The sequence below is a fragment of the Pholis gunnellus genome (assembly GCF_910591455.1).
Source record: "Pholis gunnellus genome assembly, chromosome: 1".
NCBI lineage: Eukaryota > Metazoa > Chordata > Actinopteri > Perciformes > Pholidae > Pholis > Pholis gunnellus.
In genome coordinates this window covers 16,869,485-16,882,058 of record NC_136528.1, presented here as the reverse complement: position 1 = coordinate 16,882,058, position 12,574 = coordinate 16,869,485, and the positions used below count along the sequence as shown (strand labels likewise).

The 12,574-nt window shown below is 43.4% G+C and overlaps 1 protein-coding gene across 1 annotated transcript in view; it reads left to right on the top strand.

Annotated features, from left to right (window-relative positions):
• The first annotated feature begins 2,687 nt into the window (after window positions 1-2,687).
• galnt2 (UDP-N-acetyl-alpha-D-galactosamine:polypeptide N-acetylgalactosaminyltransferase 2) overlaps window positions 2,688-12,574 on the top strand; it is a 49,855-nt gene continuing 39,968 nt past the window's right edge. Inside the window, exon 1 of the mRNA XM_079162949.1 lies at window positions 2,688-2,940. Within this exon, the coding sequence (XP_079019075.1) occupies window positions 2,845-2,940 (96 nt within the window). The 5' untranslated portion in view covers window positions 2,688-2,844. The remainder of the gene's footprint in view (window positions 2,941-12,574) is intronic.

Below are 12,574 nucleotides of genomic sequence, written 5' to 3'. Positions count from 1 at the left end.
AAAACGAGACCAAAATGAATAATTAAGATATCAGTCAGCTCTGTTGCTGTAAAATATTTAGAGGAAATTGGTTTCAAGGAATGATGTATCAGATAAATAGTGTAGTAAAAAAAAAAAAGATGTACTCTTAGCCACTGTGCCTGCATGCACAATACATACTTTGTAATTCGGGGTTTGATCAGAACAGCTGAAATCTCCTTTTACACGAGAATGTTTCACCTCAAGGATTATTTAAAGATTCTACAATGAGGAATTGAATGACCGGTTCAGTCGGGAAATAGCTTTAACACACCAGCTCTCTCAGAGATGTTGGATACGTTTTGTTCTGACTCGTTAGTTCCTTTCAAAACTCTTGAGGCTGAAGACTCAACAGGTCTTCAGTCGACCTCTCACTCCTTTTGCAGAAAGTGGAGGCTTGTTTTTAAGGGTAAGTCTCCAGGTTATGCAAACCAGCAGTGTAAAAAATAACATCTGACAGCTGTCTCAGATCATGTGATCGAGGGCAGATGTTGAAACGTTCCTTCCTCGTAGTTTGGCTGACGTTTGAAGGATCATTTTAATTTAAACATAGATCTCAGTTTGAATCTAAACGATAAAGCTGACTTCAGTTTGCTCATGATTATACTATTACACCATGAAAGATGGTTATGAAATGCATGCATGTTAATATTATTCATAGTGACTAATTACAGGCACTACATTACAGTTAAGATGGCCGACAAGCTCACAGCCAAGAGAGGAACTTGTTGCCTCTTCTATTTCTGGAAGAGCAGAAAGCCTAACGGAGTTCTCTGAGGACATTTGAGACCCTCGTAACAGTTATTCAGGACGACTGAGGCAAAGGGCAGAAGATAAAACACTCAGCTGCTATATTCGCACATCTGTTTCGCTGCTTCTCACTCCTCCACCTCTCCCATTGGTTTGACTTCTATCCATCCATGCTGCAACACTACTGTAGGTAACATAAACACACCGAGTCTCTGTTCAGACCACCGTAGCGGGAGCAGCAATGAATAAATGTGAGTGTGTAATACTACTGGGACACTCTTTGGAGGCACAGAACAAAGTGTGTATTGAGAGCACTTTTTTTTTTTTTTAACCGTGGGCCATTTTGCTCCTTCCATCAAAATTGACATTTTGTCACCATTCAAATGAAGAATGTCAGAGGCAGATTGAACCACGCTGAGCATGAACGAGACCTTTTATTGTAGCCGCCACAGACCGTAAAAGTATCAAGTGCTTCGACAACGACAGGATAGTTTGCTCCTAAATGTCTCACAATATGTATGCGGTTTCACAAATGCTTCTTTTTCTTTGTGGCTGAAAGTTACAACATTTTATGAAGGCCCCTTTCTGCTGCTTTAATGGACTGCTTTTTTTGTATCGGCTTCTTATGATGGTGGAAGAAGTATTCAAATATTTTACTTAAGTACAAGAAGTAATACCACACTACAGAGATGCTCAATTACAAGTAAATGTACTCCAAGTATCAAAAAGGTGACGTTTCCACACAGAGCTGTCGAGCAGTTGGTCTCTTAATAAATACTGTCTCGCAATGTTTTTCAAACTTTGGCTTTGATTGTTGCATATTTACTCATGAATATTTGATATTGTAGAAAAACACTTTCACGCGCTTTAAAGAAAATCCAAAACCATATCTTGTTAATTTACTTCTTTGTAACTGCGTTGTTATTATCAACGTTATAAAGTGTTCTCTTCTTCACGTTTAGGACAGACCTTCTCATAAACTGTTACTCATAAACATCATAATTAATCAAGACTTTGTGGTTCCTCTGGTATTTGCAATAAGACCAAGAAGAACCAAAAAGGCACAATTCAAAATATATACTGAAATGTGCGCTGTGACCAAGAAAAAGATACAAACAAAGAGAAGGAGGAAGGGAGAACTAAAAGAAGGAAGCATTGAGGGAAGGAAGGAAGACAGGAAGGAAAGAAAAAATAAGAGGAGATGAAACTGAAACTCTTCCATCCTTTTCGGTTGTCTCCAACTTTGGTAGCCTGGTTCAGAACCAGAGAAGACAAAGGAAAGGAGGGAACACGGGGACGAAGGGAGGATTGAACAGAGGAAGGATGGAACGAAGGAAGAAACAAAGGGATGAAGGAAAGGTAGAACAGAGGAAGAAATGTACAAAGTGTGAAAAGAAAGAAGGGAGGAGGAGACAAAAGAAAGAAGGAAATAAGGAGGGAACTAGGGTAGGAAGGAAGGATAGAACAGAGGCAGGAAGGAAGGAAGGGGTGAAGGAAAGGACCAGGACAGAAGCAGTGAAGATTAAAAAAAGAAGATAACATATTTTGTTTTTTCTGACTTAACTCGGGTTAAGGTGACTCTGGCGCCCCTAGCGTCTCCTCTGAGCACGTGCAGCTCCACACCAGACAGTGACACTGTATAACGATGATCTCTCTTTCTCTCTCAGTCCCTCTCTCTCTCTCTCCCTCCCTCTCTCTCTCTCTCAGCCACATAAACTGAGATTTTACAACAATCACTTCCTACATGGTCTGCCCCCTCCGCTCGGCTTTAGCACGGAACCGCACGGCACGGCTCGCCTCGCTGTCAGCCCCGGCCCTCCTCCAGGGCTTCCTGAGCCGGCGTGTGATTGGATTAGAGTCGGATAGCCTTTGCCCTCTCACCCCGCTGATGTTGGCTGGGTGCTTCCTGCTCCCTCCGCTCCCCCCGACCGACTGACGAAGCTTGCCGAAGCCGCACGGCGAAGCGCCCTGCACGGACACAGCCGACCGGGACGAGCCGCTCCAGCCCGATCAGACAAGAGGACGAGCCACGAAACACACGGGCAGGCGGACGGGGAAAGAAAAACCGAGGCAGCCATGCGGAGGAAATCGAGGATATTGTTATGCTTTGCGGTGCTGTGGGTGCTGGGGATAGCCTACTACTTCTACTCGGGGACATCGTTGAGCCGAAAGGTAGGATTTGCGTCCCTCGATCGCTGTTTTTCTCTCGCGCTCTCTCCCGGCTACACGGTCCGTCTCGGCGTCCGTGTGGCTCTTTTTCTCCCCGGACAAAGCGAAGATGGAGCGGTTGTGCTTCGGCGGTGCTGTTGTGTCTCTCTTTTTTTCGGGGTGCTCTTGTTTCTGCAGCTGCACCGATGCTGTGAGGAATGTGATAAAGGGCCTGCTAGTATCAGTGGGCAGGCATTGATTTGGTGGAGATGAGTGTAGACAAGGGCAGCAGGGTAGCGGGGCTGGCCGGGTCGGCGTGCACGGACCTCCCGCTGTGCCGGTGATTGCCTGCCCGTGGAAAAGTGGCAGAGGAGCACGTCCACTCCGGGGGGCAGCCTGTCAGCCGCTTTAACGTGGCGGCGCCGGTTGATGTGACAGCGGAATAAAGGTGAAAGCATGCATAGTGATTGTTATTAATACGAGGCTGCTGGCCTGGCTCGCAGGGCCGGGGGGCGGGAGGGGTTAGCCTGTAGAGCACGTCAGCACAAACTGTGCTGCTCCCAGAAATGAGCAGAGATCAGGAAGTGTGCAGATTAACGCAGAGTTAAATCACTGATACACGCCATGCTGTCAGGATGTGATTTAAAAGGAAACAAGGCTTTACGTCTGTGCGAAGAACCGAGATTCAGTTTAACCATGGCCAGACTTTCGAGTTTGCTGACGGCCTCAGCTGTGTGATACAATTATTATTTCACATAAAATGTCAGATTTGTTGCTCCACAAAGTTTAAATGGATGCAGTCTTTATTGTTTTTATGATGTGTTTTTGAGATGCAGCATGAAGTTTATAATATTTCATCTACCTCGTTTAAATAAGTGTTGGCTAAATATTATAGCTGGAGCAATTGATTAGTTGATTGACAGAAAATGTGCTGATCATTTAAGTCATTTCTCAAGCAAAAGATGGCAAACAGTCCAACTTCTCAGAATTTGCTTCTTTTCCCTTTCTTGAATTATATTAAACTGAATATTTTTGGGCTTTGGACTGTTTGCCAGACACGAAGACGCCAACTTTTACTATTTTCTGACATTGGACCAAACGATCAATCAAGAAATGACTTGGCAGAGTAACCGATGATGCAAATACGTGTTAGTTGCAGCTTTAATAATAACAATTATAACTCAGTTCAACAGCATCACCACCAACTACATCCTTCAAAATGACCACAAAGCTAAATCAACATCTCTCTAAAACAGAAATTGAACAATATAACCTTCATGAAGGTGCAGGACTGTTGCATTAGATTGCATTAGTTTTAGGAAGGTGTCGTTTGTAAACTAGTCATTGCTTTATGCTGAAACACAACATTTACCAGTTTACTCTTTCATATGTGGCTACTTATGTTTCCTGTGTGCTTCATGTAGTTAGTTTACAACAACTTCTTACATTATTGGCCTTTGTGGTAATACTACAGCATTCTTTAAACCGTAGCAGCAGCAGTAGAAGGTACGATGGACTTTGTGCATGTAAAGGCATGGATTCCATTCATGAAACACCAGGCCTGTACATGTATGTTATGTGTGAAATGTAAGACATGTTCCCATTGTACATACATTTACTGTGTGTGTGTGTGTGTGTGTGTGTGTGTGTGTGTGTGTGTGTGTGTGTGTGTGTGTGTGTGTGTGTGTGTGTGTGTGTGTGTGTGTGTGTGTGTGTGTGTGGACGTGCATGGTCGAGAGACTGCGCACAGTCACTTTTTTGTTGGAGCAACATCCAGCTTGTATTTACCGTGTGTGTGTGTGTGTTTGCTAATGTAGCCCAGTGTCTCCTGCTGCTTGTGTGTGTGTGTGTGTGTATAGGAAGTGCTCTGCGTGGGTGGTTGTGTGCCCAGTACACTCCCTCTATTACCCCTCTAGATTCGGTTGGTTGTGTGTGTGTGTGTGTGTGTGTGTGTGTGTGTGTGTGTGTGTGTGTGTGTGTGTGTGTGTGAACGCCCTGTGTGTAGTCCACCTGTCTCCTGTCTTGTCCTATCTGTCTCTCTGTGTTTGCTTTGCTCCAGTCAACCAGAGCAGACCTTTTACTCTTCCATTAGGCTGATAGCTGTGTGTATCTGTGTGTGTGAGCATGCGTGAATATTTTTGGTTGTTCAGGGGGTCAAAGGGACGCTCCACGATAAGCAACTTTCACTGGAGTTGGATTGCAGGCAGCATTAACATGGTGTCTTTACACAAAGAGAGGTTTAATCTGTTACAACAAAGGTGGAGCTGCACAGGTCAAGTGCTGTGTTCATCTCCTTTTGAACGAGTAGAGGCATTTAATAATTTCTCACTGCTGTCATCAAACAAACGTTGTAGCTGTAGGTTAGTGAATTTTTCAAAAGCACTCAAGATTCCCACAAAGATGGATTAAATCTACTGAACCGAGGACTTATGAATGTATAAGAAAATAAAAGCTTTGAATGTGTAGTTAGTTGCTTCGCAGCCCTTTAAGAGACGCATCTAACGATTATATTGATTATGAATTAATCCGCAGATAATTTCTTTCTATCAAATGACAAAATATGTGTCTGAATGACTGTCCAAAGATATTCACAAATGTTCATGAAACGGAGAAAAACAGCAAATCTACATATTTGAGAAGCAGAAACTGAAGTGTTTCTTAATAATTAACTTAATTGACTAGTACTGATCATCATAGTGCTCTTGTTATCAACCCATTATAATGACATAAAGAGTTCCTTCATGGTTCTCTTCAGTGCTTTTCATCTTTTTCCTTCTCTTTGCAGCAGAGAGGTGAATTAAATGTCGAAAGGTTGCAAAATATGGCTACTTGGTGTAGAGTTGCGTTAAAGTGTGATCCAGAAACGTGTACGTTCATTCCTCCGTCAGACATTAGATAATGGCGACTCGCTGATGTCTGGAGCCTGTTTAGCAGTGCAGAGGAGCATAAACAACAAGAAGCGTGTCCGTGAGCAGAACTTCGATTTGTCCAACTTTAAAAATGTCCATGCAACCACATGCATCTAACTTTACACCTCACAAAGCTGCATGTTTTAGTCATCGCTGCTCACAACCGCTGTGGTGAATCCAGCAGCCGTGTGCCTGAGCAGGACTCACACTGTCATGGCAGCTGATTCAAATGCTCTGCTAGAAGAATTAGTTCAACCAGTTCCTTCAGCTCGGTCATACACACCCCGTGATAATGTGGCTCTTCAGATCAAAGCGCCCACCAAACTGCATTTCTACTATTACCAGTTCAAAAGTATCCTTTTTTTTTGAAGAACGTCCCTCTGGTTAGAGTCTATGTGCCAGTTTTAAAGACGCTGCTTGAACACAGTTTCAGTGCCTGTGAGCTATCGCAGCGCCCTGTGCAAAATGTAACGTTGCCATTTCTGACAAATTCCTTTACAAGTTTCTTTCTTTTTTTTTTTTTTTGTAGGTTTGGCAATTTAACTCTCCAGAGGTCTTGCGCAAACCTTTTTGCACACGATGTTCCTCGTATCTTTGATCATGAATTTAGATCTGCGTCACTGGGGAAGTTTGTCTTTCTTTTGTTAGTGTTCGTGAGCATTTGTTAGGTTTTCTGGGCTGACTCACAGTGTAAACTGAGAGGATAGGAGCAGAGACTTGAGCTGACCTTTATTTCAGGTTTGCCCACCCATCAACAACATGCAACCGAGGCACATTGGTCACATTTGTAATTTATGGAAAGCGATAGAAATATATGGAAAATGTAAACACATTTTTTTGCAGCAAAGGTCAATTTTTTCTTATAAAACCTGCCTGTTGCCATCTTTCTACAGTCGTATATAATACACGGTATGCATTCCTGCACTGTGTACTTTATGGATTTGAAGTTCTCCCCTTTCTTCCTCCTTCCATACACAATAAACAGTATGCAGAATGACAGGAAATGTTGGGAGGCACCCAGCAGCCAGACTCGGCACAAACATGTGCCAGTGTCTGTATTGTCGCACACAGGAGGATAATGTTGCAATCATGAGCCTGCTGGCTCACCAGGAGGCCCCGTTAAAGTCTTCCTAGTTGGACAGACCTCAGAGGGCCTTTCCTGCCAGCTCTTGAGAGACCACCGTCCCACTGTTGAGTCCACTTTCCTGCTAATCAGCGAGAGCGTGAGAGGGAAGCTAAATGGCAGATAGTGAAGGGTGGCACCGAGCCACAGGAAAAACAAACAGACTTAGTAAGAAAGTTATCAGCTGTTTGATTAAATCTGTCGACAAACGGATAATTGGATTTATCAAAGTGGTAAACAGCGTTTTTTTCTCCTAAGAAGAGTTCAACCTTTTATCGCATGTCTCTCATAAGAATGTATCGGCATTATCTCATAATATTCTTAAACACAATAGAAACTGTATTCGCTTTGACAAAGAATAGGAGGAGCGGGGAAGAATGACTCTGCAAGAACAAATCACATACACATGTGGTGAACACCGTCATGCACACACTGTCCACTGGTGATATGGAGCCCATGCTCTCACCCAAAGGGGGAGCACCGCGGTGGAAGTATTTCTCAGAGTCTTGTGATCAGCCAGAGGTTTGGTTTAGTTCCTGGCTGGTGGCAGACGACTCAGAAGGGAGTTCGGTGCAGCAAACCTGCGGAGAGGCACACGCATAAATCAGCTCAACGGGGATCCGGAGAGCTTTTAAACGCCGGCTGGTCCAGAGCCTGTGGGTGAAAGTTGCAGCCTTTTGTTATCTGCAGCTCTAGGCCTTCAGCTTCTGCCTGTGCGTGTCTCAATGAGCGGCTTTATCAATCTGCCTCTCTTCGCCGGCCGTGTGGCTGCACCGACTGTGAGCGTTTTGCTGTATTTACAGCAGGAAGTATTGGAAAAATGCATCAGTCGCACCTCACGCTCTCTGTCGGGGTGAAGGTGATGATGGTGCATTATCAGTGTGTTTATTTAGTGGGTAGCATCATATGGAGCGAGGTGGATGCTGGCCCCTCAACACAGGAGCCCGCTCTGTCTGCCGGAGGAAGACACAACACCATCGTGGGCTCTCTCACAGACGCAGCAGTGCATCTGTAATCGTTACAGTCGATCCTTTATTGTTTACGCACGCTAATGTGCACGCACACTACTTTTCGCATAACACTGATTACATGTGTTAAGAGTTCCTGCTGTTGTGTAACTGCAGTACAATCATCGAGCCGAACGAGCTGTGGCTTTAAAACCACTTGAGACTTCAGCAGTTCAATATGTTTATAATGCCAGAATACAGTGTAATTTCAGTCAGCCGATCCATTATTATAAACTAACTACATGCAGTTCTATAGAGCCAACACTAAATCGATAAAAGGCTTTAATTAAGCTGTGGATCCCTGGGTAATGAATCCTTCATACACGTTTTTTTATTTGAAATAGTGTGTGTGTGTGTGTGTGTGTGTGTGTGTGTGTGTGTGTGTGTGTGTGTGTGTGTGTGTGTGTGTGTGTGTGTGTGAGAGAGAGATTATAAGTAATGATCACCTCTGACAGATGCTCAACAGATTCAGACTGTAAACAGAGAAACCGAAGGAGAGGATGTGTCACCGTTGTTTATTAAGGATTTATTTTCTGAGCGTATCATCAAACAAACGCTCGTTGTCAACTCAACGAACTGCATCACAGTCTCATTGGACTTACACACCGTCATAGCTGGGAGTCCCGGGAGAGAGACGGTGTCGTTCTGTTGGAACGGCTCCACCTGTGTGGGGAGGGGTAGTGCCTTGCTCAAGTGACAGATGACACTGCACGAGGGAGGATAGAAGCACCCTCCAGATTAGTTGATTTGGGGATTTATCCGTTGGCTAAACCCCTCCCCTGAAGAGAGATTTACCAGTCATAGCTTAGCAAATGTAACTAGGCACAGTCCTGTCAAGCTTTGGAGAATTAAATAACATTTTCCTTATCATACTTATAAAATCAGGGCTAAATGGCTCTAAGCTGCAGTACAAGAGCCTCTCCTTTTATTTCCATACCTTCTATGTGGATCATCAGCTGGTGAGAACTCGAGTAGCTTTGGCTTCAGTCTTCACGTAGCCATCAAGTGTGTATTTAAGAGCCTTTTACAGGGTTCTTGTTTAATACAGGTCAGCTGGAAACACTAAAAAGTCTTTTATTTTCCACCAGCTAGAAGGAGTAAGTCCAAATCCATCAGCCCTGAAACCCAGAGACTGACTGCCGTGAACAGGCGGACAGATATCAGGAGATATAGATTGAGACATCCCCACGAAAGAAGACTAATAGTTTAGCTAATGGCACCATAAAGGTAGGCATTTAAAAGAGCAGTTTATATCCGTTGATGCCAAACTGTCAGCGTCACTACATCCTGATCTGTGGCATGAGAACTCTTTATCGACTTCATTTGTTCTGGATGTCTTTCTTTTGTATCCACCCGTCTCTGTGTTGGGTAGTTTCCTTGTGGTTAAACACAACAGCATGTTGCATCCGTGAGTGCGCTCTAGACTGGATTATTTTCTTCTTACGATGATTTTCTTCCCTGGCAGACGACGAGCATTCACGGAAAAGTTGAAAGGGACGAGGATATTCATTGTTCATGGGACCAGCGCCGAGGCTTTTTCAAAGATCTGTTTTTTATTCAGGTATCAAGAGAAAACAGAACTGCCTTCTTCTATTCAATTTGTCGCTGAGAGGCAAGCTGTTGCATCTGCTGCTTCGCTATATTGACGTCTTCGGAAATTCACAGTGAAGCAAGCAAGCAAGCGGTCAGGTCAGCAGTAATCTGTGTTCCCGTTATCAAGCTCAACTATTAAAATGGGCCTGATGGGGAGCGCAGGTGGCCATGACGTTTCGCCCTCTTTGCGGCAAGGACGTTCAAATCACGAAATAAAGTGCAGCAACCGCCCAGTCAATTATTTAATTCAGTTTCCGTCCCTGCTAGTGGACTGTGTACTGCTTTAATGGTAATGCTGCTCTCTGTTCTTTGTGTGACTGGAATAATGAAAAGGATGTGCGGGATATTTGAGAATAAATTATCAGAAAAGTGTATCTCTTCAAATGCAAACTTGTTGCTATTTCTCTTCTAATGTAGCTGCACTTAACCGACTGACATGGCTTCATCAGGATTCACAATTTGGACATTCAACCAGCTGCACTTACATTATGTCAGAAGACTAAGAAGTCGTGCAACCTATGATAGTTGTGTGTTTTATGATCTGAAGTTGTATCAAAGGACAAACTGTCTGTATCGGCATATGTGTTTTCTTTCGAGAATATTTGAGTTCAAACGGTTTTTTGAAGGATACAAAAACTCTGAATGTCCCATCTGCCCCGCTCTCAGCTGTTTGTTGCTGCCGACTTACAAAACCAATATAACGCAGAGCGGATTGAGGTGCGTGCAAACAGGCTTCCCAGGCCGCCCACTTCATCCTCATCCCGAATCGCTCACAGTAGACTAGACGTGTGCGGATCTGTCATATTTGGGTCACAGAATCCTGATGCTGACAATGTGCATCGGCCTCAACCTCGAAGGAGCTGCAGATCTTTGTTTACCGCTTTTCTTTTCTCAACAGATTGTTTTGGCGGTATCATATTCATCTCTAATAAATTCTACTCTAGTATGTAATGGAACCGCTTACATGGAAAATGCATTTCAGAGAGTATTGATGGTCCATTAGAAGTGTTGTGTGTATCAACAGCAGCACAGCAAAGGCCCTTCTGTGTTGAAACTCAGCAGCTGAGTAAGTAACTGATTTTTTTTTAATAGAAAAAATGTCCAAATAATGTTTGACCATCTGCCAAAGTGGTGGGTTGGTAGATTTTTTTAACACTGGTCTGGTGGGAGGTGTTAATTTCTCACCCTGCATCACATCATGGCCATTCAATAACAAGAGCTTAACTAAAAAATGATTCACCAATCACCCTCATAGTACTGTTAAAACAGCTATTAATGAAGTACTTTGTCTTTAAGGTGTTTCTTAAATTGATTCCTCTGCTTTAAATAGACTCATATAATAATGCTTTTATTGTCTTATTACTTTTTAATTTTGGTTTGGCAATGTGCAGCACTCACTGCACTCTGACTGCTCATTGATATCTGGATTAAGAGCCACACAAACTTCACGATCAGAATCTCAGACATGCTCTCTGGAGGTTGCCTAAAGGAACTCGTAGGAAGGAAAGTAATTGCTGGAAATGGGTGCAACTAAAAGGTAAAATACAACAGTCGATATTTTTAAAGATAATTCCTCTAATATGTAGAATAAAGGTTGACAAAGGTTTTCCTGGTTCGACTGACTACAGCTGCAGCTCACGACCTCTCCAGCCTCGTTACCACACTATCAGGCTCACCGCTGCTCACAAACACCCATAAAAATGGTAAAGGTCCAAATTCTACAGTCAACTTTGTGGTTGTTCAATGCTAGTAAAGAAACCGCTTGTAAAGTGTCTTTTTACAGTATGTTGAAACGGGTTTCAGGAAGCAGAGGTGCTGACTCAGCTCTAACGGCTTCTTTCAGTTAAAATGAAGAATAGGAACTGACGAGGTAGTTGAAAACTAAAGTGACCAATTTATGCTCGAGCTCCTTATTTACAGCCTGTAAGAGCCTTGTGTACTAGTGTATGAAGAGTCATGGCACAATTGTGTGTGTGTGTGTGTGTGTGTGTGTGTGTGTGTGTGTTCACAATTTTGCTGGCTTTTCCTGTGTGCTCTCCTCTCAGGGACACGTCAGCAGATTCAGTGCTTTTGTGTTTGTTTCTCAGACTGTCCCGTGTTTATATGCCAACTCATTGCACAATTTAGTCAAACAGAAATGTTTGTTTTTTTTCCCCACTCATCCCTTCAAGTCAAGTTGCTGTGTCTGACCTGGACGGCTCAAAAAAAGCAGCATGAACAGAAGTCATCTGTCCAAGCGGTTGAAATACTGAAGGAAAAAGCCTGAAAATCACATCATTTCAAATAAAAACAGACTTGTACTGTATGGCATATTCCTCCGGTGACAGAAACCTTAGATGGTGGTTCTGTAAAAATAGCCGCATGCATTTATCCGTTTTAACATAAACCCTCTATTTGAACATAAACTCAGCCTGCGTTTCCTATCAGCAGAGGTTTTTGTGTAACGCCAGACTAGTTCTGCTGCCTCAGGACTTTGCAGTCTGTGCCGGCTGTAATTGTATGAGTTCACTTACAATGATTTATGGTCGGAAATTCTTTGTTACTCCAAATAAGCTTCCGTACCAGTCAGGAATACCAGCGCTGCCAGCAAACAGTTTGTAGCCGAGTGGCAAATATTGAAACAGATTGTAGGCTCACTCCCTGTAAATAATAAATATATGAGCCGCTGACCGTTGGCTAAACCAAACCAAAGCAAACAAGATCCATGCTGTGTCTTTATTTCCAGGTCTTCTACATGGATCTTTACCTGGTGGTTGTACTGACTTTCTTTTGCCTTAGTCTTTTAGCACGACGACTCGGGACATATTTCCGTGTGCTTTGATGTTAAACTCTTCAGTCTCTGTCCCATCGGCCATATGGTAATCCACTCACCTCCCACCTTCTCGTTTCCTTCCTCATTTCCTTTCTCTCCTGGTTCTGGTTGTGGTTCCCCTGGTTCTGGTTCTGGTTATTTGCTTCTTTGTGTTTCTGTCTTGCATAAATATGCTTTTCTCTGTTCTCGTGCATGCTCGCTTTTTCATACCGTT